This window comes from Mycetomoellerius zeteki, unplaced genomic scaffold (assembly GCF_001594055.1).
Source record: "Mycetomoellerius zeteki isolate Tzet28-1 unplaced genomic scaffold, Tzet1.0 scaffold735, whole genome shotgun sequence".
Taxonomy (NCBI): Eukaryota; Metazoa; Arthropoda; class Insecta; order Hymenoptera; family Formicidae; genus Mycetomoellerius; species Mycetomoellerius zeteki.
Window position 1 is genome coordinate 610,371 of NW_017257759.1, and position 27,416 is coordinate 637,786.

General features: G+C 33.1%; 1 protein-coding gene across 10 annotated transcripts in view; it reads left to right on the plus strand.

Moving 5' to 3' along the window:
• LOC108729471 (rho guanine nucleotide exchange factor 17) overlaps nucleotides 1-25,627 on the plus strand; it is a 57,620-nt gene extending 31,993 nt beyond the window's left edge. For 6 of the 10 annotated variants that reach the window (XM_018458607.1, XM_018458606.1, XM_018458611.1 and 3 more), the window contains 17 exons: nucleotides 8,571-8,648; nucleotides 12,809-12,886; nucleotides 14,055-14,159; nucleotides 15,124-15,240; nucleotides 16,932-17,218; nucleotides 18,085-18,222; nucleotides 18,713-18,807; nucleotides 18,879-19,101; nucleotides 19,591-19,682; nucleotides 20,325-20,592; nucleotides 20,723-20,830; nucleotides 21,234-21,473; nucleotides 21,603-21,670; nucleotides 21,777-22,103; nucleotides 22,584-22,757; nucleotides 23,707-23,990; nucleotides 25,211-25,627. In XM_018458607.1, the coding sequence (XP_018314109.1) occupies nucleotides 8,571-8,648; nucleotides 12,809-12,886; nucleotides 14,055-14,159; nucleotides 15,124-15,240; nucleotides 16,932-17,218; nucleotides 18,085-18,222; nucleotides 18,713-18,807; nucleotides 18,879-19,101; nucleotides 19,591-19,682; nucleotides 20,325-20,592; nucleotides 20,723-20,830; nucleotides 21,234-21,473; nucleotides 21,603-21,670; nucleotides 21,777-22,103; nucleotides 22,584-22,757; nucleotides 23,707-23,969 (2,661 nt within the window). In that variant the 3' untranslated portion in view covers nucleotides 23,970-23,990; nucleotides 25,211-25,627. Of the gene's footprint in view, nucleotides 1-8,570; nucleotides 8,649-12,808; nucleotides 12,887-14,054; nucleotides 14,160-15,123; nucleotides 15,241-16,931; nucleotides 17,219-18,084; nucleotides 18,223-18,712; nucleotides 18,808-18,878; nucleotides 19,102-19,590; nucleotides 19,683-20,324; nucleotides 20,593-20,722; nucleotides 20,831-21,233; nucleotides 21,474-21,602; nucleotides 21,671-21,776; nucleotides 22,104-22,569; nucleotides 22,758-23,706; nucleotides 23,991-24,379; nucleotides 24,412-25,210 lie in introns of those variants that run through there. The other 4 variants (XM_018458610.1, XM_018458616.1, XM_018458609.1 and 1 more) reach the window with 3 other exon arrangements.
• Nucleotides 25,628-27,416: the final 1,789 nt, after the last annotated feature.

Below are 27,416 nucleotides of genomic sequence, written 5' to 3' on the forward strand. Positions count from 1 at the left end.
AGAGAGAGAGAGAGAGAGAGAGATGCGAGTTCGAATCTCGAGCGTAACATTCTCGATAATGAATTATTTATAGTTTCTAAGATACTTATTAGCATCAAATCATTAATAGCTTTCTAAGATGCTTATTTGCATCAATAATGTTAAATTGCTTGTCAATTTAATTTGTAATATTACTATTCCAGCTTCGGTTTAGAGCTGTGCTTCAAGACCGACAAATAATCGATGCATAGTTAGTTTGAATTGAAAATAATATTTCACAAGACATATATTTATTAGGCACGGAGAATTGCCTTTACCAAATATAATGTTTTTCACTCATGTCAAATTATTTTTTATATAGTTTATATATTTATATTAATATGCGAGTGCAATATCTATGAGTCTTTTGAACATAGTTTAAGTAATTCTGTTATAAAGCTATAAAAGATAAAAAATGAAACCTCCCAATAAAACCAAAATGTATAATGATCTTTTAATAACATAAAATATTGAGATTTGATTTAATCAGATTTACGTAACATTTAATAAAAAGTGGTGATATTTACAAATGATCGAATTTATTCAGAGCTCTGTGATCTTTACTATGTCAATTAATAATTTTTAACAGAATTATATATTCTGTACCTGCTTGGATTTAAAAATAAAAAAACCGTGCATTGAAAAGATCTCCCTCCTTTCCGCTTTATACTTGATGATTCCCATCGGAATGCATTTCGAGCAGCAATAATGGTTGTGCCGCTTCTGGTGAACGAGCGCGGGTGGCGGAAATTGATTCTCGTTGTCGAATAAGAAAGAAGCGTCGCCTTAATATATGTCTGTTTATTACGGTATGTATTCGAATTCGCTTCAAGAGCTTATCAATTCCTTTCACTCGTCTGTTGCTGGTAAACACAAGAGCCGCGCGTCTTCGTGAAACGACGTAGCCAGCCGGTCATTGTTCTTGCACTCTCGGCTTGCATAAATCGTACGTTCAACTTCTTTAACGGAATCTTCACGTGGACGAGTTTATTCGGGCGTGAGTCCAGGCTCGCCGCGGCGCGGGAACGCGCTCGCGGTCGCGAGCGTGTGAGCGAGCGCACCTTCGAGCGAGTTTACGGGCCAGAATGCCGCTCGGCTATGAATTAGATCTGTTATTTGAAAGAACAAAATGTACGGTTACGCGCGAACGACTTGAGAGCCGTAGTCCCGGTCGAACATCGTCGTAAAATCGAATCGCGTCTGCCGGCAAACGTGCGACTTAAATTTAAATGCGACCGACGATTGTTCAGGATGTTAAATGGTATGCTAAGCTTTAATTTCAAGCATCGCATAAACTGTGAATATTTTCAAAATTTTTGTAATATTTAAAATTTTGCTTTTAATTACATTTACGGTAATTCTATTAACAATTTATGATTTTTACTTTTGAAAGACGAATAATGCCCTTTTCTTTTAATTTTAATCTTGGTTCTAACTTTTCATCTTTTTCTAGCTTAAAGTATTAGAAAAAGACGAAGAATAAGTCGAACCGAGATTAAAGTTAATCTAGGTAGCATCTATTGGTTCATATACGTTTTATATACGTCTTCTAAACGTATCTAATATTTAACGTATATAAAACCAAAACATGTACTACTGGGGAATCTACAGTGGTAGAAATGGTCATAAGTCGCGAAAAATAAACTAAGCAAACCATGGATTTTATTGATATCTCGAATGGTACATATAGACTCTAAAGAGAAGTTTTACGAGGCGATACCTTCTCATGGTTTTTACAGCACGAAACATATATCGTAAAATGTAATCTCTCGATCCTGATCCCAAGAAAAAGATATTAGTAAAAATATTATCTATAAATAAATAATAAATAGATAATATAGATAGTTATAGCGGTGTAACGCGATGGTAACAGATCACATCAGGCCGTATTGTGTCTTGGTTGCTTCGACGTATTTCTGCGTAATTGAGATTGAATATATTACTCGACTGAGTATATAGAGCATATTAGTTTTACCTATCTAATCTCTCTGTTATACCTAATAATTTAATAGAAAACGAAAATTAATTTTGAATCGTAAATAAATTAATTTTTAACTATTTTAACTCGCAATAGATTTACAAGTTTTATTATTTATCTATTTATTATTTTATTTATTATTATTATGCGTTTGTTCAATTTGAATTTGGCTTCCTTGGCCGAAGTTGGTTCTTATGTTCAAGATCGTATTAAGTATATCGTATTAAGTATAATCTTAAGATATTATAAACCAATCACAAAGCAGTATTAGTATCTTAAGACATTACTTAAAATGGTCTTAAAATAAGAACAAACTATGAATAAATATCGGCCTATATTTTGTTTCATTGATTTCACAAATGGAGAGAGATGTGTTCGTTGATCCATTATATTATTTTTTTTTTCAAATGTGTCATATCAGTTTATTATTCTTTTTTTCATTCATTTATATTATTGATTTTCATTTGTAATTTTTTTGGTACTGTTGATGAAGAGTTCTGTGTGACACAAAACATTCAGGTTTAATTAAATGTAAATTTTTATGCTTTTAAATAAACATTACGTTTGACAGTTTAAATTGCTTGTTTTATTTTGGTTTTGTTTTGTTTTATTATGGTTAGATACTAACACGAGCTTGATCCACGATACAATCATATTGGTCTCTCTCTACTTGTGAGACCAATAAAACAAGACAAAGAGTCCACATTCAGGTTAAACAAACACGTAGTAATAATAAATAAAACAACAATAGATAAATAATAAAAATTATAAATCCATCCATAAGTTGAAACGGTTTAAAATCAATTTATTAACGGTTTGAAATTAATTTTTAGTAACATTAATTTTGGAATAGTTCACTTTTAACGATCTCCGCCCAAATCTATCCGGCATTAAGGACCTGTTGCACAGTAACGAGGTTCAAAAGGGTTAACCTGGCGCTTCATTGCAAGGTCGCGTCTCGTTTTCTCGTAGGACAAGGTCGTAGGAGGGGAAGGACGGTGGCGGTGATGCAGGATACGGCGACGGAGCGCGTGTAATCCACGTGAAAAGTACGCGCCGGCGTCCTGACGCCCGGCTTCCGTTCTCTCCACCGCCGCTATTCTCTTGGACATCGATCAGCTTCCTAGTAGCTGTGCGACGGGTCGCCAGTTTCAGGCGTAACGCCGCGTCTAACTGTTGCTTCTCGCGGAAAAGCTGCGGCAGGACAGCACGCGGAAATCGCTGTCTCGCGCTGCGATCACTCTCGATCCCAGTATCGATAAATCGGACGTGCGTATAAGAAAATATTGTTCTTGCAAAACGGTTTCTAGATTTTTTCCTCTCTCGAGCTATAAAAAAATCTCGATAAATCGATAATAATAATCTGCACGATGTGATGCTACGACAGGTAGCTAGCAGATAACACGGGACCGATTATCGCGAGTGTCTTGGTCTACGCGATTCCGGCACGTCGCGCGAAAACTTCAATGTATGCTTTATACGTCGAGGAGCAATCTCTCGATGTTAATCTCAAATCATCCAAGCTCGTGAGTAATTGGGATTAGATGTGTTATTCGATTGTATGGAAAGAGAATGAAGAATTATTTGTTATAGAAAAGCTTTAGTTTAACAATAGGTGTCTTACGCAAAATGTTTTAGCGATCTTTATTTCGCGCGCCCTTTATTTTGTGCAACATGATAAGATTAGAAAGGTGAATTGCATTTCCATCGAGAATTAAATGCTTCAAAGTTGTAGAAGTAAACGATTTGGCTTACAGATAAATTAATAGATACCGTACATTTATTTTTGACGATAAAATAACACTTCTGTCAGATGCAGCTTGTTATAATATTACGCAATAAAGCTTTTTAGGGCATTGGCGCAAATTATGTAAAGTTAAATAATACTCTTCTCGCATTAAATAAACAATCCTTTCGTAAATAAGAGTATACTCTGAAAATATCGGTGAATTGCAAAGTTATCGGCATTTTATATTTATATACGATGGAAAATTCGGCGGGAAGAGGAAATAAAGCAAGTCTGGCGCGTTTGTTAGGATTCGACAATACATCTATTGTTACTCGAGAACAGAAGCGACGATTACCTCGTTCGAATCGATTCTCGATCAATGTAATCGTTTTGCGTTATATCATCCCTCGATTTGCTTGCGCGGTGTTATATCATCTTGTGTCATCCGTTTCGTTAGGTTAAAATAACCATAGCCAGAGTTGTGTATACATGAGATATGGCTGTCAAACAAGATTCAGGTATCGCTCCGCTTCGATTTATGACCCTTTTTTATTCTCTCTCTCTCTCTCTCTCTCTCTCTCTCTCTCTCTCACTTTCTCTCTCTTCTTGGCGAGAATTGAAGTAACGCGGGCGACCGAGTGCAATTACAGGCGCGTCGCGACGCCTCCGTCGTGCGTAACAGGTTGTAATTTCATTCGAGCCTCGTCGACGTGCAAACTTACGTTGAAAGTGTTTACTTGCGACGCGTGGCACTTTAAAGCGACATGAAGGCGTACGGATAAGTACCTGTAAGTAAGTGAACATTTTTCAACTCGTTTAAGCACGGTCGCACGTGCGCGGCCAAGCTCTTAATGATCAGACGTTTAATATACTTCGTTATATTGAGCGAACGATTGCCATACAATTTTTTTTCTTTCAAATTTCTGTGACTTTTTCCCAATAAGTTCTCTTTTTACGATATAGCTAATATAAAAAATAATTAATATTTTATTGTATTAAAGTCTATTTATAATTTAAAAAATAGAATAAAACTTGCATTTTTTCATCGTTAAAATTTAATTCGTAAAACTTTCTGAATATTTAATGGTTTATAACATACGAATTATACTTAATTTGATTCTACAATTTTTAATACCCTTTTCTACCTAAATTTTGTATTTACTTTTTTTAGGAAATAATTAGGTACACTTTTTTATTATATTTACTATTATACAACATTTAGTGCTATAAAAAGAATGATAGGAAATGTTATTAAAATATGTTTTTATCATGATAAGATCAAATATAATGTAACGGTTCTTTTCTGCAGTTGTTGAGTGTTTCTGAGGAAAATTCTTAATTATTCCGTGCGCGTATCTAATAATTAAGAGTTAATCAAATAATGTCGATCACTTTGTGCCACTGGAAAGCTACGTTTGAATCAGCTGGTCTCTTTGTCAGACGAGCTTTATTCAATTTTTCATGCATTTCAAGATCTCTTATATTTTTATATTTTGTGTTTACATCAAGATTTCTTGTTTCTTATGCCATTCTAGCTATGATATATATTTCTTTGAAAGCAAGTTAGAAGTTGTCATGCAAGTCGATCGAAGAATTGTCGCGTCCGAATGTCGGGATCGTGAGTTTTCTTCTTCGACACGTTTCAGTATCAGGAAATGTGCGTTTCCTTTTCTCTATGTCATGACTACATCGCGAGAACATCTATTCGTGACCTTGTCTCGTTGAATCATCTCGAAATTCCGCAAATGAATTGCAACGAAATCCCTCTCTGCGCATGAATCTATTTCTTAACTTTATTTAAAGTAACATGTTGTTTATCGAAGCTGATCGACGTTTTACATAATAATGAGACAAACAGATATTCTGCAATTTCCACAATCATTCTTTCAACAATACAGTGAAAAAAATTCAATAAATTTTAATATTTATTTCTTTGAATACTGTAAGTAAACAATTACAGTGAATAAATGTTTACTCAATAAAAAAGTGATAGTTAAATCAAATTAATGGTTTTTGTATCAAATAAATATATTTATGTATATATAGTACTTATATTTAGTAAATATTCATTCGAATAAATATTTATTAAAATTTAATATTCTTTTCAGTGCGATTATCAATGATAAGTATATAATTTATTCTAATTAGAAAGCAGAACATTAGTCTATTTCAGATTTCAAGCTTAATTGTCACAAAAGTACTGATTAACAATTAAACTGTTCTGTCTGGCGTATTCGATATCTGTCGCGTGTACGCATAAAACTAAGTGCTTGCATAATGGAGCATCGCCTTATGTAATGGAATTTCAGTCACGTAATAAAGTCAATTGCAATTGTCAATGTGCTATTAGATAATTTATTTTTTTTATGGGAAATGATGGAATTTAAACGTTTTAAAACATCTTTATTTTAAATTTTAATAAATAATATAAATTGTATACAGAAAAGAAGGAGCATTTATTTCGTAGAGAGTTTACGTAAAGCTTTTTTGTTAAGAAAAATCTTAATTACGCACATTCTGCTTTTCAGCAAGGTGAAAGCTTAAATGTAGGGATAAACGCCGAACGTTTGTGATCTAACTGTACGACTAATTAGCAAAGGGAATTCACGTAATTAAGCGATCGCGCAACGGATGATTATGCTCGTGCTTACGGGATCAAGGGGTCATTATTGATTCCGTAACTGGGTCCAACCCAATAGGACGAAGAAAGATCGGGGCGTGAAAAAGAGAGAGGGAGAGAAAGGTAGCGCGGATGAGCTTGCAAGCTGACGGGACGAAGCGGGGGGTCTTTAGTCACGATGCTAAATATAACGAGCGGCCGGTCGGTTCGTGAATATGACGCGTTCAACGCGTTCGACGCGCGATCGTCCGGAGGCGCGAAAGCTCCGCGTGCAAATTCCCACGAGCTTTTAAAGAGGCCCTGTCCGAGCGTATCGAGAGTAGGCGTACAGACACGCTGAGAGACACACAGCTTTTTTTTTCTCTGACACGCGCACCGGTTTCAGATACGACGCACGTACGAGCGCCGATGGATAGCCAAGCTCTTTTCCATTTATCTCGAGCCGGAATTTGCGCAACTTTCGTTATACCGATCGTTCGCGGTGATTGATGTTCAGGTTCAAAGTGTTCTCTCTTTTAATATGGATTTTCCCTGAAAAATGACACTGTTGGAAATTTCGCGAAAATCATGAACTTTCGCGATTGAAAATAAAGAAATAATACACGCGAAAAAAATTCTCAAAGAGTATCGTGACAGTCAATATAGATTGAAAATATGAGCATTTTTGTTTTCATTATTTATTTTTTGCGTTGGTTTCTTGGAAACTCTTTTTATCATGGAAATTTCCTAGAATTTATTATTAATTTTCTCAGAAATCTTATGTTGAATATGAATAGAGGTAGAAATATATAGAAATATCTGGAGGGACGGAAACATGCGGCTTTGCCGTGTTAGTCACAAGGATCAATAGTCATTTGGAACGTTAAACTTCTTTTTATAATAATAATAATTTTCTGGGACGTTACATCATTAATTATTTCAATTAAAATGAGAAATACGCAGTAAAGGCTATATTTGATTTTGTTTATCATTTACAAGATTCATGAAACTCGAAAGCAAAGCTATACAAATATATTAATTGCTTTATCGATACAGTTTACCGAGTCGAGAAGCGTTCGAACGCGATCGACTTGAAGTTCGTAGGAAGAGTCCAAGAATAAAACGTTTGAGTGCAGCTTTTACGTGCGGAAGCTTAAGAGCGCTACTTTGGTTTCGTCCCGGCGTTTCCGCCAAGCGGAATAGATTAAAGTGAGAGACCGGAAACGCACGAGACGCGAGTGTATATTCTACAGTTGGACGCGCTTCGTGGTGCATCGATTTCGGAAGATTGCGAAACTACGCACTTTCCGCGCGATCGCTCGGATTACTATGCAAGTGGAGGGCGTCAATGCTTACGAAATATCAGTACAGGTGGCCTACGTGGATGACAATGGACGCTGATCACAAGCTCGTCAGTCAGCCATCGGTGGATAGCGAGAATAACGAACGCGTCACCTCCGAGCGCGTGGGTAGTTCTTGTTTTTGATGTTTATAGACTAGGCACAGCTAATTCTGAATGAAAAAGCATTCCGAGCACCTTGAGTAAACGTTGAAACTTTTGACGTACTATACTGCGAAAGTACTTTTAAAATAATCCTAATTGTCTCATTTAAAAATCAGATAAGTCAGACAATCTCTCCTTTTTTAGTTTCTTCCTATTTTTAATTGTAATTATAAAATATGTTCTTGTAAAAAATATATATATATAAAGAAACATTTATCTATTTCTATATTAAGTGTGTTAAATATAATTTTTATATCTTTATTTATAAATTAAAGACGTGTGGGATTTAGAAGCAAAGGAAAAAAATAAATATAAAAAATATAGTTAAAAAGGAAAGATATAATGATTATAAAGGTAAAAACGCTTTTGTGAAGGATTTTGAGGTGAATTGAAAGCGTTTTATTATGTCATATATATTAGTCATTCAGGATTAGAGTACTTCGTCTTTCGATGTCTTGTCGACATGCATCCCAATGCACAAGCCTCAATACCTTGCGGCTTGATGTCATTGTTGCATAACGACCATAATCAAACGCATCGCATGTACGCACGTGAAGCGCGCACGTGTACATCTTTCGAAAGCACACGTGCGATCTTCATCACGAGACGATGCAATAATCGAGCTATGACAGCAGTGTTCGGTCGCCTCCCTCTCTTTCTTCATCTCGGTCAAACGTTTCCTTCTCTCGTAATGTCACTCAACGAGTACTCATCTTTTCTGATTGTCTTCTCTGCGTTGCAGGACACGAGGACTCACGTGGTTGTGGAGCTTTACGATACGGAACGATCCTACGTGGAGGCGCTACAAATACTAGTCAATGTAAGTATATTTATTGATTGAATCGAATCTGACGAAAGATCAATTCTTCGTAAAATGCAGTTCTTTAGTAAACCAAAAAAATAAAAATCCTAAAAAGATGTGTTTTTTGTTCAATTAAAATTAACTTGTAACTAATTAAAATTATATTTCTTTGACTTGTATAACAATGATCTGCTGTTCATTTTTTCTCAGAATTTGATTCAGTTTTTTTCTAGAACGTAGTATACCTGTATCTTTTAATATTTTTTTGAAATCTTTGATGTTAGTGATCGTATAATTTTTCTCAACTTCCGAGACTCGTAAGAAGGAAAAGATTAAATATAGACAAATTGACTTTTTTCAAAAGAAATATTCCGAACTAGGATGGTCAAGAGAGTCGATCGATCTCTCAAGTCGCGACGTTGAAAGAAACGGCGCTACACCGTCGTACGTCGGAACTGCGATTCGTCCTTGCGTCTTGTAAACAAACACACCCCCGCTCGTTTATTCACTTTGATTGAACAACATCTTCGCTTCAGCGAGCTGTTGCTCGTTCGACCCAAGTACGTCGTTGTTGTACGTCCGGCATGTTGTTTTCATTAAATTTCTACTCCCAACTTCATAATCACTTTTCGTTAAACACCGGAAATAGGTTTAAATACCGGATTGCAACGAATAGTTACGGGAAATAGTCGATTTATGCGCTTGCATAATATTACAAAAGCGATTAAACACGTATCGTAGCCCTATTTCCAAGGTTGAAAAATTGTTATAAAAAACGATGCATTACTAATAAATTCTATATCGCGATTTTTTGATATAATGTGATTTTGATAATAAAAATCATTATTTAAGTCAATGTTTCTTAAACTTTTATGGTGAATATTTTATGGTGAAATGGATTTATAATTTATTTAAAAAATTACGGAAAGTTTATATATGTATATATATATATATATATATTTAAACATATTATTTGATAAACATTATTAATTAATGTAAAGGTATGATATAATTAAAATAAATTAATATAATAAAATATAATTAAAATCTGAAGTTATCACATTTATACGATGAAAATTTTATGATACATCGCTTTTACAAAATTCTGGAAAAAGATTTAATTGATTTAATGTGATACAATCGCAAATTAATAATTTGCATGAAACTAATACAGATAATAAAACGCAGATGGTAAGTGGTTGTCCATTTTTATGTTCGAAATATGAAAATTCGCAAGAGAGAATCAGTGCACGATGCATTAAATGCAACAGGCGGCAGGCCCACTCTACGCAAGGTCGCGTTGTACTTGTAATCTGATTTTCAACATGCGCTTACGTCCTTGGTCGAATATTTTGTTTAATGGCACAATGCATCTAATATCCGCTGAAGGGCGAATCACGAAACTGATTATTCAATGAATTGCGCAAGGCGATTCTGTATGTCAAGGTATCGCTTCGCTATCATGGAATAATAATGATATTCTTTTATCTCATCTAAATCCGATTTCCCATATGGATATTCCGCATACAAACAATTCCAGTTTGCATTCAAACTTTGCTTGTCACTTCTTTTACTTTTTAATTTTAACTTTACTAAAATTAAAAGCTGAAAATGTTTTTTACTTTTTATTATTAAAGGATTTCTCACGGATTTCATGATTTTTTAAAATTGATTGCAAGTTGCATTCAGGCATTTGGAAATATCAATATTTACGAAAGGAATAGAATTTTTGCTACATAAATGTGTAATTTTTAATATAAAAATTTTTGTGTGCGTAAATATTTGTAAATATTTCTCCATTTATCCGGTATATACTAACAAAAATATTACATGAATATTATAACTTCTTTCACTCAATAATATAAATATAATATAACACATATTGTACAAGTTAATATAACACATATTGTAACAGTTACATTGTTGAGCAGGAAATTATAACGTTGATGCACTGTTATGTCATTGTATTATTATATCATTGATATTTACTGGCTACATTATGTAATACAGCGTTACAATTTAAAATTTTAATCATACCTGAATTGTACAGCATTTTATCTATGTGGGTTATTTTGTTTTATACCACTGAGAACGGCTTAATATATATAATATATATATATATGTATGCTGAAACTTATATAGAGAATTGACTTGAATTTATTAAATACTCTAATAAAAAAATTTGTACAACTTTATAATCTGTAGAGTGATCGAATTCGTTAAAAAATATATAATTAATATAATCACAAGAACAAGCGGTATAATTTATTGCTCTTCTTTATTACATGACATAAATTTTAACTAACTTACTAGTATATTTAATTTTTAAGATTTTAATAGTAAAAAGTAATTTAACAGTGAAAAGTATTTTCCAATTTTTGTTGTCTTTTATTGAATTGATCGAAATTTATGGAATTTTTTCGAGCACATGCATGAGTCGCTCGTGACCGGAAGTACGCCGGACCTTCGAACACGTGTGAGACGCGAGTCACATTACGTGCAACGTGCGTCTGTACAATTGCACAGATTGCTGCCGATGCTTTAATAAAAGCTATCTAGACAAACATTGGCTGCAGAACTGATAAGACCGATCTTTGTTTTAACTAATTACGCGATTTATATGCTACATTAATTACATTGCTGTTTCACAATGCGATATAATTATTGAATCAAACAATTACGTTGATGTGTACAACGATATATATTGTCTGAAAATTAATACTACTTTATCAGACGAATTGAGGATGCCTATCATTATTATGTACATATCGATCTGTCTATTATCAATAATCACTTTAAATGATATATTACAAATTCATGAGCCTTCACAATTTCTTATTTTGTTTTAATTAATTAAATTTTTTTTAAAAACTTAATTTAATTTTTTATCCTGAATGTAAAAAACATCTTTCGTAATACTTTTATATATAAAATATAAATAAGTAAATAAATGTATATATATTATATACTATACATATATGTATAATATATAGATTACTTTTCAAAATTTTTTGATAAATTTTTATATTTTAATTTTTGTATTTTAATTCAATTTATTAATCTGATAGTATAATATAATGATATCATTTTTTTAATTAAAGAAATAAAGTTTTCATAATTTCTTTTTAAAATGAAAAGAATCACATATGTAAGAATTATAATGCATGTTGAACAAATTGTTTCCTTTCTGAGGGGTTCAAATTTAATGAAGTTAGACTATAGGAACATATATTCTTTATAAAAATTGACAAATTATGACAATAACAATTTTAGATCGCTACCACCTGAGTTATCTGGTCACATTTTAATACAAGGGATTAAAGTAAGGACTTGTTCTCCTATTTACGCTTCCAAAATAGGCGTGCAGGCTTTTTCGAAGTTCAGCCTAGGCGATTTTTATCCAGCGTTACGCCGGAATTTAAACGTCACCGTAACGGCGCGTACGACCGGCTTGATTGTCATATTTTATAAACAACGCGGCTGCCGCACAACGGGAACCGTTGTCGGCACGTTTGCTGATTATTTAACAGTGGCCTTGGGGGCCCCCGGCATTTTTTACGTCGTCGAAGCGACCTAGAAAAATAATAAGAAAAGAGCTATCAGCGTACAAATAAACCACGGGAAATATATTTTTTGCCGCGGTGGATTACGGTATCAAGGCGTTAGCGTTAATTGAATTGAATTCATTTCTCGATTCGCGGCATTGAAATTCTAGCATCTGAAGCTTACAGAGTCTCCTTCGGCTTGAAGGACACGAAATTGAGCTCGAAGGTCTACTGAGAATACGCATGCAAACACTTTTTGATATAATGTAGATCTTCTTAAGCTTAAGTAATAAAAAGCTATATATATATAAATGAAAATTATTATTAAGAATTAAGTATGCAATTATTCGCAAACGGAATTCTATTCCGTTTGCGAATAACTGCAGACAATTTAATATGCAAATTAACATTTTATAAGCAACAATTTTATAAGCAACAATTTTATAAGTAACAATTTTATAAGCAAATTTCTTTGCTTATTTAAAAGTAACAATACTGTTGATTTAAAAAAAACAGAGGATTTTTCTTTGAATATATTAACAATATTTTCAGCTTAATCAAGATCTTAATAGATAAAAGACTATTGTCACATTTGAGAAAAGTATCAAACACAATATTTTTAATATGTTTCAGAAATACTTACAGCCCCTGAAAAGCCCTGAAAATGCCGGTCTGGTAGATGCCGCAACAGTCGACGAGATATTTTATCAGGTAAACGTGATATAAGATAAAAACGAGACTATTTTCGTATTTTCGTCGTTAAAAGTATGTACGTCGCACTTATTCCGTGCGCATAAATCTATGCCTCGTCGACAGGTTGTAACTCAACATCCGGGAAGTTCCGCGGAACCAAGGAACTCGTCTCTGTTCACGGGGTTATGTTTTAAATGCTGCGTGTGTGTGTGTTGAGTTGTATATAGACGGAAGATGTCTTTACGATCTCCCGATCGACCAAAGATTTAGGACTAAAATTTGACCACGAAGTCGATCCCGCGTGAATGGCGAACATCATCGACTGCGAAACACTCCGCTCAATTCTTTAAAATTCATTTAAAGCAATGATTAGTTAACAAATTGTTATATGTTAATTATTAATGAATTGTTTCGAAAAGTAGTCGAGGTCATTAATAGTTCATTGTTATAGACATTCATTAGAGAAGAGCTTAAATTCATTGAACATAAATGATATTTGTATAATACTGGAATATATATATATATATATATGTAGGCATTATTATTAGGTAATAATTAGAATATGCGAGTGCATTTATTATATTATATGATATATCATACAATTATCTTTTATTTTTTAATATGTAAACAATAATAATAGAAATTGATACAAATAAACGAAAAGAATAATAGACGGTCAAAGTGGATTTTTGTTTGTAATAATACTTTGTGTGGATTTTTATAATTTTCAGTTTATGCATTTTTTATATAAATTATATCTTATTGAAGATAAAAAATTTTATTAACAAGATATTCTAAAATTTAAAAGCAGCATAAAAACTGAGCTGAGATTACATCACTTCTCTTGTGTTATTTGTCTTTTATTTTTTATATAAATAATAACAAGTAAAAATTGATAAAAGAAAACAAAGATAGATATAAAGGGCCAAAGAAGATCTTGGTTCCTGATAATATTTTTGTGTAAAATTTTACAATTTCCAGTTCAGCATTTGCGATATAAATTATACATATATACATTTATAGAAAATATTAATAATAAATTCAGACATAACAATTAGTTCTCTATTTGTTAGATTCGCGTTTTAATCGATTCTTATATTTCCGTCTGATCTCGTGCAAAATATTATTCGATTGCATGTCTATTAATCAAAGATAAAGTTGTCGAAGGAAAATACTTGCATTTTAGATCCCTGCGCTTCTCAGTCATCATGAGATATTCTTGGAGGAGTTGCGTAGGCGACTGGACACCTGGGAACTCAGGCAGACGATCGGCGACGTCTTCCTCGATGTGGTGAGTTCACATTGTTACTAGGTGCACAAATATCTCCAGCCAGACACGTAATAAATTACACGCGCAACAGTGTTCGTTTCGCTTTGCCGTTAAGATTCCCAGGACGCCAGCAGAATCGACAGACACCGTACAGTTAATTCGCAGGCGCGTTCTTCTATTCGGTCTACGTTAATAAATCGACCAACGTCGCGTGTCCATACCACTCCTTATATAAACACGGAATATTTTTATCTTTGAAAACGCATTTATTTGCGTTCCGCATTTTTTCCGTGTATCATGTATAAATTTACAGCGATTGTTTCGCGATGCCGTCATATTTCAGGATTTTCTCTAAAAAGATACAACGTGAGACGAAAGTTGTTCCTATTTCGGTTACGGCCGAGAGTATGGCCATCGCGAATTAATTCTGGCGTATTGGAATTCGGCGCGCAATTAATAAGTATTACAGAAGAAATTTTGACAAAATTAATTTTGCGTAACTTCAAATTTATGTTATTACTATTTCAAAGAGAGAATAAATTAAGTTTAATAAATTCTTATCCCCAAAATTTGCGCACCCTGCACTTAAACATGTTAATACCATGGATTTATATAAGCTTTTTATTGATTTTATTTAAAAATAAACAAGAAATATGCCATACTTACATTTTTGTGAGGTAAATCTTTTATAGTAGAATATGTATTGTAAAATAATCTGAATCTCAAATATTTTAGATGAAATAATGAAATGTATTTAATTAAAAATTGAACATTTAGAATATGAATCTATTTAGATAATATTTATTTTATGTAAACTTTTATTCAAGAGTATTTCCATAATATATCCTTAATTTAACGAAGGATTAAGTAATAGTTAAATACTTTTATTTTAAATAACACTTTTTTATAGAATTGCGTTTCGTGTATGAGATATACATTTTCACCGGTATGTAAAGATATATAAAGAGCTCGTGTCGCTTTGTAGTTCACGAAGCCGGTGGTGCTGGAGACATACACCCTGTTTCTGGACAATTGGAAGTCTGCGAGAAAGGCGATAAAAACAACGTGCCAAGCGAAGCCGGCCTTCGCACGATTTCTCGAGGTACGCTGCACATTCTATCGTTGCGACTCTTCATATACATATACGTATATGTACTCGTATATCACACATACACATATATATATATTTTTCTCTCTTCATAACGCGACGGTTATTATTAAATACGAAACTTTTTCATTCCACGTCGCTTCTTAAAGCGTCGCGATCAAACCTGACCTTTCGTAATTTTATCGATATAATTAACTTGTTACTTGACTGCCGGTGTCGCCGTCGCCTACTTACCGCTTAGATTCCCATGAGGCTGGGTGCATCTTCGACACACTTGGCAACTTGCGTCTCGGAGCTTACGAAGTATCGACCGTTTTAAACACTAAAACGCGCTTAAACTGTCAAGCTCGAAATTGTCATTGTGCTTTATCATTGATCTTATAATAGAACTTAAATAGAACACTGAAATCACAATAATATTATAAGGATATCATTCTGACCTTATATTTGATACTTATAAGTTTATTTTTAAATATCAAATGACGTCATGGCATTTTATGACTTAATATGACTTTGTTCTACTCTGGAGCACATAAAAATTAGTGATTTCACTAATTGTTATTTTTTTTTATTCATGATAGCTCATAAAAGTATCTTATGGCATTATACAGGATGGGGCATTTTAATCGCCTCAGGTGAATATCTCAGAAACTAAGAGAGATACAAGAAAAAGGTTTATATGAAAGTTATAGATTTTCTTGGGGAAAAGAAGGTGGAAATAACGGATTTTGGATAGGGGGCACTACCGAGGTCAGGTCAGGGTCAACATTTCTTCATGAAAAAATACTTCATGAAAAAATATTTTATTATAGCGTTCTGGAAAGCTCTCGAGGTATGCTACAAGAATATGTAATAAAAAATTGGGGTTTTCATTTAAAAATTCATGTTGACTCTGACCTTGGTAGTGCCCCCTGATCAAAACCCGTTATGTCCACCTTCTTTCCCCTAAGAAAACCTACAACTTTCATATAAAACTTTTTCTTGTATCTCTTTTAGTTTCTGAGATATTCACTTGGGGCGATTAAAATGCTCCATCCTGTATATACGGATGTAATATATATTTCTTCAAAGTGCTTTCTCTAAAGCGACTACATTTTATTTAAAAAATTTAATTCTTTATATCATTATTAGGACAACCAAAATATGTATAGGGCATCTTTTTTTTGTTTGACTAATAAAGAAATAAACTAAATACAAGTTTGTTTCATAAGAAATTATGTATTTTGAGCCCTATATGTTACAGCATATTTTTGCATATTTCGTCCACATGTGCACAATATTTACATGTTTTATTTATTTTTATTGTATATTTCACATCATTTTCTAATTTATAATTACGTTATTATAAGTAAAAAACTTAATTAATTTTTTGAAAATTTGTGCGATAAAAAGTAATTTTCAAATGCATATATTCCTTTCTTTAGAGCATTTTTTTAATTTCACAGAGCATATTTTAGGCGTTTAAAAAAGGATTTTTACAGCATAATTTTGGTTGCTTTAATCGTTATGTAAGATTTCGATTGGATCATTATGAGATTATTGTGACTATACAGTACCTAATAACTATTATTGTTTCGTTTAACTCATTTTAAAACTCGGAGTAAATTACAAAAAGCTCCCAGATGGTAGATCACACATTGTTATGATTAAACAATGGAAGGTAGATCACACTTTGTTATGATTAGACAATGGAACGCGAGCACAAGGGCAAGCTGGGACTGGACCAGTTGCTGATCAAACCAGTACAGAAAATCCCGCGGTACGAACTGTTGATCCAGAGGTTGCTAAAACACACGGATCCGACACATCCTGATTACGAACTGCTGCAGGCCGCGCAGAAAGAAGTGCACGAGCTAGTTGTAAAGATCAACTGCACGGAAAGGGAATCGCTCGAATGGGAACAGCAGCAGACGACGTTGAGGGAGGTCCAGGCCCTTGTCGAAGGTCTCGCCGGCATCGTAACGAACGACAGGTAATAACCAGCAAACTGATATTAGTTTGTAATTTTTATACTAATCGAATGCAGATGATACCTAGTTCAGTTTTGTTTTTCTGAAGACAGCTGGTCTCGGATTTACAATCGACATGTAGCATTGATTTACGATCATTTGCAACGTAATACCTTCAATTTATGTACAATAATTGTATAATGCGATTTATTACGACGGGAAGATAATTCCTAATCGTTTTCTCATTTTTGCACCTACGGAGAATGTTGAAACTCAATTTCGCTGAAGCGTGCTGGAAAACAAAAGAGTGGAAATAAGTCTACAAATTATAAAATCAATCGCTCAATTTACAAACTGGATTGGAGAGAGTGTACTTAAAGTCATACTTCATCATTCATATTTTCTTTGTTTTTAGATATTAAGTACAAGGGAAAATTTTTTATAAGGTCAAGTTATAATAATAATTGCTAGGTGTTTGTGCTGTCACAATATCATTATTCATGATATTGATACTAATATTTAAATAAATGTAAAAATTATTATATGCTATTGTAACAAAAATATTATAGAATAGTCATTTGAATTGATTACTAGAAATGTAAATAATTAAGAAGATGCGTACTGCTTTTATAGACCATTTTGAATAACGTTTTCCAATAAATTATCGACTATTGCTGTGACAGAAACGTCGTCCTACTTCGCGTGCCTTTCAATCTGTGCCAATCGTCTCATACGCGTTACATAGTTTTTCCACTGGACTTATTTAGCCATCAGAATCGGAGTATTGATTACCGATAATGATGCGTGCTGTAGCGGAAACTGGCCACGACGCGACAAAAAGATTCATCGAATTCATCGTGTGACACGTTGTCCGCTTTCTCTGCCATAGAGCTTTCGTCCGACACGATCTGGTCACCATAGCATCGAATCAGGGCACACGGAAGGAACGGGCTTTATTTTTATTCTCCGATCTCCTCGTCATCACCAGCATCAAGCGCAGAAGCGGTACAATAAGGAAACCGTCAACGTAAGCAAATTTATCTAAAATATTTTAATAATAAAGACAGCAATTATTATAATATTCTATACTTAGCAGTGTGACAAAATAAATATTTTTGAGGATTTATTTATTTAAATTGACCTTGTTTCATCTAGCATTTTAATAAAAAGAATTTAATAGATACATAATATGTAGAAATATTGTTAGATTACCAAACATTTATTTAAAGCTTTCTTAAAATAATTTTTATGTATATATAACGCAGATAATTAGTCTTATTTTTTTTAAGTACTAAGTATAACACAAGTAAACAAGATTAATATAAAAGCAGTTCTTTCTAGCTATTGTCTAAATTGTAAAGTAATTAATCTGTAATATACGAACTTTAATGTAAATGATTTGCGTATTACATAATTTTTTACATAAAGATAAATAGTTTTTAATTTTTATACATGAATATAAGGTAAACAGAAAATTTTTATGATAATAAAAATACAAGAAAGATAAAAATTCGCAGAAGCACGTGTCCGAACAGTCTGGTCGGTCTGCTTGATGCAAATAAGTATAAAATGTTGATGCGAATCTCACTGGATGATCTCGAAGTAATGAAAGGTATCGTAGAAACACAAATTTAGTATCTTACTCATCGTTCAAACTTGAGATTACTGCAATATCGTTTCCAGCCAAAGATGAAAATTTAAGACGAATGGCGCGCGAAGTGGATTATCTCCGAGAAGACTGTACAAAGTTGTCTCAGCTGCAGGAGTTGGCCATAACTTTGCATGGTGCCAAGCAACAGTTGGAAGACCTTATCAAGGATATGCTAAGTCAGGCCCAGCGGCAATTGGCAGAAAGAAACGCGGCGCATTCGCAGTTGGCTTGCTTGGAACTTACACTCAATACTCAGTAAGCATGTTTCTCGGAAATTAAGCAAGACAAAGAAATATATATAAGAAACTTAGGGGAACAATGACGATAAAATTTGTTCTAAAGTAATATTTACGATTATGCTCGAATCCTTAATTACTGTATATGCCAAGATAAAGTAAAAGTACAATCTTTGCAACAGTATTATAGAGTAAAAATTCTTGCTACACAAAATATACAAGTTTATAATGTTTATATTTTTATAATTTTACAATTTATATGTAGTCACTGAAACAAGGAAATTGATGACGATAAGTAAATTTAGTTTGACGAGGTATTAATGGAAAAGCGTTTTATTTAATATTACAAGATTAACATCGTGAGATCCTTTGATCATTCTCAGAAGATTGTTTTCGATCACTGTTCCATTACGCGTGCTCAAAATCGAATTCCTAAATCATAATGATTCGATCATGGTAGTAATGTGACTCACTTTTATGTAACTACACTTATATACTTCGTTTGTAGAGCTGGGATCGAGAATATATCCGTCATGTTCGCGAAGCCTGACAAGCGTGCGAGTTGGGAGGAGAGCTTTAATGAAGCCAAACAGAAGCTCGGTGAGTAATTTTACTTTTTCACGTCGAACATTTCACGTTAAAAAAACCATTTCTGATAAAATGATTTATTGGTATTAATATATATTCTAAATATAATAGCTTTTATTATATCGTTCGATAGAGCAATATAACAAACATATATTTTTAGATATATCGAATATTTTGTTATCAATTTTACAAATTGATAACAAAATATTAAATGAAGAGTTAAATGAATTAAGAGGTGTGTAAAAGTTAAATAGCGATTCAGAAATAAATATGACATTTTGTTTAATAAAATATTGATCATTGATTCTAAAAATACACATCGAACCGAATTACAAAATATTTTGTAATTTGTGACAGTTTAAGATGATTGAAGTACAAACATACGCGCGCGCGTACTTTCTAAAACTTTTAGAGTGGATCTAAAACTCTCTGAAGAGTGAAATCTCACTCTTAAAGATTGAAAATTGAGTCACTCTTTTTCAAGATTAGCTCAATTTTCACTCTTTAGAGTGAGATTCCATTCCAAAGAATTTAGAGAGTATAAAATATATTCTTACAAATTAATTTTCCAATCTATTATGTATCTTTTATTTTTTTAATTAAATAATAAAAATTTATAAGACAATTTCAAGTACGTTCTCATTCTGTGTGTAGCGTTATCAGCTGACAGGAGACCGTGTCCTGAATTCGTGGGGCCTTTGCCCATCAGGAAAACGCGAGCGGGCCTTCAGTTTACTTGCGCGGCACCGACGTTGGCGAACGGACAGGGATCGAAGGACGTCTGGGTATGTAACAGCGACGGTTACGTCGGTCAGGTGTGCGTGCTGAGTTTGAGCCCGGAACCACCGCAAGTAACATCGTGCAACGGAGTCTGTAACGCCAGGATACTCTGCGTCGCTGGAATACCCGCGTGCACGCCTGGGTAAGATCGGTGAGGTGATGCAGGCAGATGCGTGAAGGAGTTTGATATTAATTTCGACAAGATATGCAATTAAATAACGAGTGGAAAGAGAGGCACGAGCACATGATTTTAAAATATGTTCTTTTTTCAGTTCAAACTTGTGCATGTCGAACAACAGTCCGTTCGTTAACAGCAAGAATAGTATAAGCATATCGGTGCAAGACGTGGATGCTAGCGGCGGTAACATACAGTTAGACAGGTAATATTTCTTCCGTGGCAATCGCGACTGACGCGTAAATAATATTTGAGACTTGGCAGTATTAAGCGGTTTATAATTAGCTATTATGATTTATTGATAATGGCGAATATTAATAATGGCCATATTATTCCTCTTTCATTAGGTTAAACATAAATATTCGGAACACTGATTCAGTTAACACACCTCATGCCTATATTTATAACTTAAAAAAAAATATATATATATTAATTAATATTTAAAGTTAAATAATTATACTAAAGTTTATTTTAATTATTGGTCATAAAATTTTCCTCAAGTTTAGAGTAATCGTAGTTTGAATAGAAGACTGCGAATATACAAGGATGAATCGATTACCATAATGTTGCTTTTGTTTAATATTTATCTTTGCTTGTGCATTTTGCAGTAGCTCGAGCTCTGACGATTCGGACTCGGACGACATTCCAAGCGCAGATACGGGCAGTGTAACACTGAGCGGCGATGTATCGAGTATCGATAATACTATCACGGAAGAGGATGCGAATCAGCCCACAATGTGGCTAGGAACTGAAGACGGCTGCATTCACGTGTATAACTGCAACGATAACATTCGGATCAAGAAAAACAAAGTGAAGATACAGCACGGCAGCAGCGTGCATTGCATTATGTAAGTTGTTCTGGTCTATTTTATTATTATATCAAAAAGATAGGAATACTGTTCTTATTTCTATATTTTTATTCCTATTTCTTTTCCATAATTATATTTTAAACTCTCGCGATTGCTTCGTGATTTCAGATACTTGGATAACAAGGTGTTCGTTTCTCTTGCCAATGGAGACATCACCGTTTATGTTCGGGACCATAGTACGTGTTGACTTTTGATAATTTTTTTCGTAATTAAGCAATAAAATTGTCTTGAGCGCAAATTTTATTCTTCGTTTTATTTCATTCTTCTTTTTTTTACTTTTAGCCGGTGGATGGAACACTCCGGATCCAACGACGGTGTCCGTTGGGACGGTAGCGTCACCGGTGACCAAAATGCTGTCTGTCTCCGGGAAACTTTGGTGCGGGTGTCACAACAGCGTTAAAGTTTTGAATACCTACACCCTGGATATCGAGCACACGTTCACTGTAAGCAGCGATACGAGCCGCGCTGTTTCCTGTATGGCAAACTCTGGAGGTTTAGGCGTTTGGATTTCCTTACACAACAGCGCTGTGCTGAGGCTTTTCCATTCCGGTACATACGAATGCCTAACCGATATCAACATCGCGCCAGCTGTTACCAAAATGCTTGCCAGTAAGTCTCAAATCTTGAATAATCGGATATCCAATTAAATTAGTAGATAAATTTAAAGAAACTATTTTAAAAGGACAATTGTAATAAGTTAATCTAGATTACCGTATGAATAAATCAAATAAGTAAAGAAAGAGGGCCAATTAAAAAGCATAAATTAAAATAACGAAATTTTATACAACTTTAATGGTACATTTAGGATTTCGTAAACATCTTATCAATTTAAAATTGCCTTTTCTCGTTGGACTGTAACTTAATTTTTATGTAAATGATAGGTATCCAGTTAACTTAAAAAAACATTAATTATTCACCATTAATTATTCAACATTAAGATATTAAATAAATTAGGTGTGACATATTTGCCTCTTAAATATATTGAAATGAATAATATCTGAACTAATTAACCGATTGGTACAAACTTTAAAAACGAGTCCTAAGAGATAAAATTTGACATTTATTTTAACGGAAGCATTAAATTTGTTGCAGGTTGTGATGACATAATTCGGCAGCACAAGGCAGCCTGTCTCAGGGTCACCGCACTATTGGCTTGCAACGAGTTGCTTTGGATCGGCACGAGTGCTGGCGTGCTGCTCACCGTGCCAATTCCCCATATAAAGCCATCCACTCAGAGGATGTCGCAGCCACCGATCGTGACTGGTGCGTATTGACGTCATATTCTATCGCCTGTGTCGCCGTTATTATTGCCCCGCGATATAATTAGAAAGCTGGCTGACACCCCAAATCGCGCGCGATCTCCGTCCACGTGGAAGGATACAGGAGCAATCGATCAATGTCATGTTTTTTTCATCGCATTAAAATATATACTTACATACGTACATACAAACATACATCATTACGTGAATATACGTATTATGAATATCACATGTATATATATCTGGGTGTATCTAAGGGGGATTGAAAGGTTCAACAAATTTTTTATTTACTTTTTTAATTTTAATTATTGAAAAAATTGAATTTATTTTTAACTTTGAGTAATTTTTTGTCACAATATTTTTTCTCCCTATTATGACCATGCAATTTTTGTAATTTTCGTTAATGATACTTTTGACAAAGTATCCGATACAAGGAAAATAAATTTTCGCAAGATTTTTGAGTCGAAAAATAAAATATGCAAGAAGTACTTCATTCACAACTGTACATGTTGTTTTTAATAACTATATTTTGTATACTTTCTTCAGAAAAAAATAAAAGTTATGATTTATAAAATATTCTTCCTATTCATAATCAGAAACGAGAAGAAGACATTTTAAGCTTTAAAATAGAAAAAAACAATTTATTAAATCCAAAAAAATTACTGTTTAAGTGGTAACAAAATTGATACCCCTTCTTTATTTGAAAACAAATCTTATTTAAAATATGAATTATTCTCAGATTTATTGTACAACTGATAGAATTTTGTCATAAATAAGAAACGAATCGGTGTTACAAAGATTTTGAGAAAAAATGGTACGAGAAATTATTTTTAACAGTTAATTTGTTAAAATTGTGGTTAAAGATTTTAAAGATTGAAATTTATATGTTTTACATTCACTAAACCGTAAGATTTTTGTTAAATCAAATAGTAAAATTGTAATATTCTGCATAGGAATTCCTCACGGACACACAGGACACGTGCGTTTTCTCACCTGCGTAGAAACACCGAATCCCTCGAAACCGGACCCTCGTCCAAAAGTGAATCGTTATTCATTGAAATCGAATAAAACGCAGCAGAACAACATCAATCGTGGTAAACTCCTGGTGATATCCGGTGGAGACGGTTATGAGGACTTTCGCGGACCTCAAGCTTCGGCCGAGTTGCAGGCTGGTCGCGAGGACTCCACGAACCATCTACTGCTGTGGAAAGTGTGATACGATGTAGCACGACCCCAGGTAAAAGACACAAAAAATGCCAAATAAAAGATACAAATGTTCCGCCGTGAAATTTAATTTAAAATAGATAAACTTGTAAATCAATCATTAAATAACATATATGATACACTGTAATTACACTGCATATTTCTTTATGTTACTGTTATGTGTACAAAAGAAAGAAGATTGAATAAATTTGTATTGTAGAGAAATTTGTTCTTTTTTGTAGAAAATTTATTATTTATTTGAAAAAAATATGTTTAAAGTATAGTTTTTTCCACCAAGACAGTTTTATATTTTTTTTTTCGGCTTAGTTTTATTAATTGGCTACTACATTAAAAGTTGTCCTTAAATATCTTATTGATATTATATGCTAAATAAAATTTTTCATCATGCTGAATATCGTTCAGGATGATACAGTAACCACTTTACTTCTAGTAAGTATGCATTACTTTATCAAAATTTTAAACATGAAATCCATCTTTATATCCCAGTAGCATTTAAACGTTTACAATTTTATCTGTAATACTTATATATTTATATATTTATTTGTATTTCTTGTAGCTGTGATTTTATCTTATTATATCAATTTTATTACGTCATAAAATTTTATTTCTTTTCTTCTCTTATGTGTTTTTCTGAAAATCTAAAAAAATTTTATTTCTTGACATAACAAGATTTTTTTATTTATATTGAAATTCATATATACATATATGTAATTTTCAGAGGCACTCTTAAATATGAGTATTCCTCCAAAATAGCATGACGAGATATTAAAATAAAAAAATAATTTTATTCCGTCGCAAGAAGTAAATTGAAATATGTCTAATATAATCATATTGAAATTCATTTGCTCAAACTGATTGAAATTATCAATAATATCTAAAAGTGACTACACCACGATTATTATAAGGCATTTGGTAATTTGTTAAATTCATAATTTTTGTTAAAAGCATAAAAAGAAAATATTATATTTTAAAAGATATAAAAGAAAAGATATCATGACATTTACCACTAATGCAATAAATTCAGTAATTATCAATAATTTTAGACATTACTATAATTTACAATTATACGTACGCTAGTATGAATTTTTAGATTGGTTAGTAGGATAGACGCTATATCTTAGAAAGACCTTATTGTTAGTTCAGCATGTTCAATCTTGATGGACCTTTGTATCTATAGACATTGTAAATAAATTGTAGGAAAGGATAATCTGACGAAAATAATCTATATTACAGACAAGGGTCGCGGTAAATGAAAACTGGCATGACACGCCGTGGGAATCGTTGTTGTATGTGCAGCACGCAGGCGGACGCCGTCGTCGTCGTCTGATCGTGGCCGGTCAGGACGCATCAGCGCGCCGGGTTTTCAGGGAACGCGGGAAGGTTCTCTGGTTGATATTAGCCGAGTGGATCAAGAGCAAGATGCGAGAACTGCATTCTCAAGACATAAAGAAGTATCGGTTGCAGTTCGCACAGGAGTCCGACCGATCGAGGACGGTCACGGATTTGTCTTAATCATCGTTGTGCAATTTATGAGCGGATCTGCTATTTCTGACCATGATCAATTACGTCGGTCTGATGCAAGATCATTTACCAACGATGAGAGTGCTCGATGGCCGTGAGTTTTTTTCGTTTTCTTAAATACATATCCGAAATTATTGGACATTAATATATAAAAAATGTTACATGATGTTTAGATTTGAACGTTTGAAACATTTTTCCTTTACATTGTTAAATTATTAGCAATTTGCTTTTGTATATATTAAAATATAACAATTAAAAAAATATACATATTTATCTCGATTTATCTATATTTGCAATATCTGTATATATTCTAAACAGTTGATTTCTCTGTGGTTTGAGCACGTGCCTTTGGTAAATTATTAATATCGAACGAATTGCGGGATCGAATCTTATGTTGGAAATAGTAAGATCTGATCCTTGATGTAATTTTCGATGTCAATGTATGTTTGCTATACACACGAAGACATAATCTCGAAAATGGTCCACATGTTAAAATAACATATTTCAAAACAATATACAGATCCAAAGAATGTCTGTAAGAACGTTTATAAAAAAATAAGATTTATATAAGGATGGAATCTCTTTTAAGTGTCTTCATGATGCTTTTTAGGTGTTTATATCGTTCGGATTTGATTCGTGCGCGTGTTTTTTTTAGCTACACTTTCTAATATCTTACACGTTCAAAATGGAATAAAAAATATAATCAAACTTTAAAAGAAAAAAATTGCCGAAAAATATAGAAAGTGTTACTAAAGCTGTATTCTAAAATTTACTGCCACTACTGAAAATCTGAACAGTTTACGTTACATGCATTATAGATTGTCAGTACTGGCAGTAAATGGGAAACACAGCCTAAATAAAACAGATCTTCCATTTTGGACTGAATTATGATCAGGTAAAAACTATCGACGTTGAAAAATCGATGGAATACTGTACCTGGACGTAAAATCGAGCTTATATGTGTATATGTATTAAGTCTGGCCTACATTAATTAGCAGATATAGAGATCTATATTTCTTACAAATAATGAAGTGCCAAAAAGAAAAAAAAGAGAAAAAGAGAATGAATTTCGCTCCTTATTTGTCGATCGACTGCGAAAGTACCGACGTACTTTGTTATTTCCAGTACGTGATATAATATGGTGTAACTCGATGTGTTCGTGTTAATTGTTTAAGAGTTTATCGAGTTCGTGTACATCAAGTGCATTGAAGTCCAAAATAGATGGATTTATTTATTTGAAGGAGATGAGGAATAAAGAAATTTGAAGCTTTCGCGTATTAGAAGTGACTGTTTATATTTTCTCTGCGCGCGCACGCGCGCACGTGGAAGGTGCAGTACGTATGCGTGTATGTTTGTGGACTTCATTATCTTCTAATTAAAACTACAAGTTAGTAAAAACAAATTTACAATCGCAAGCCAATAAAAGTGCCGATAATTCTGTCACAAAGTTGCCATCATGTATGTCTTTTTTTTGTCTATGAGCTTTATAAAATAATCATTATTACAATATGTGAAAATCTGTTGTAAATTTATAAACTTAACTGTGATGAATGTTTAAAGGCGATTGTATTTTCAAAAGTTATCTTTTTTCAATATTTTATTAAACAAAATTATTTTAAATAGAAATCATTGGTAAAACAATCTTTGATTTATCCTTTAAATATATTCACTTGTCTATTTAACAATTCGTCCGGATATAACTATTTGTCCACTTATTTTGAATTTATTTTTAAGTTGTTTAATAATCATTTATCACATAATTTATAATGAAAAAATCTAAAATGAATAATTCTGGAATGAAGAGAAATAAATAATTCCGAAAGAATTGTGCATTACTGTTTTATGATTATTTGATCGTCTACAGTCTCTGCATCTACAAAACTTCATAATTAATGTTTTGCTGAATAATATAATAATT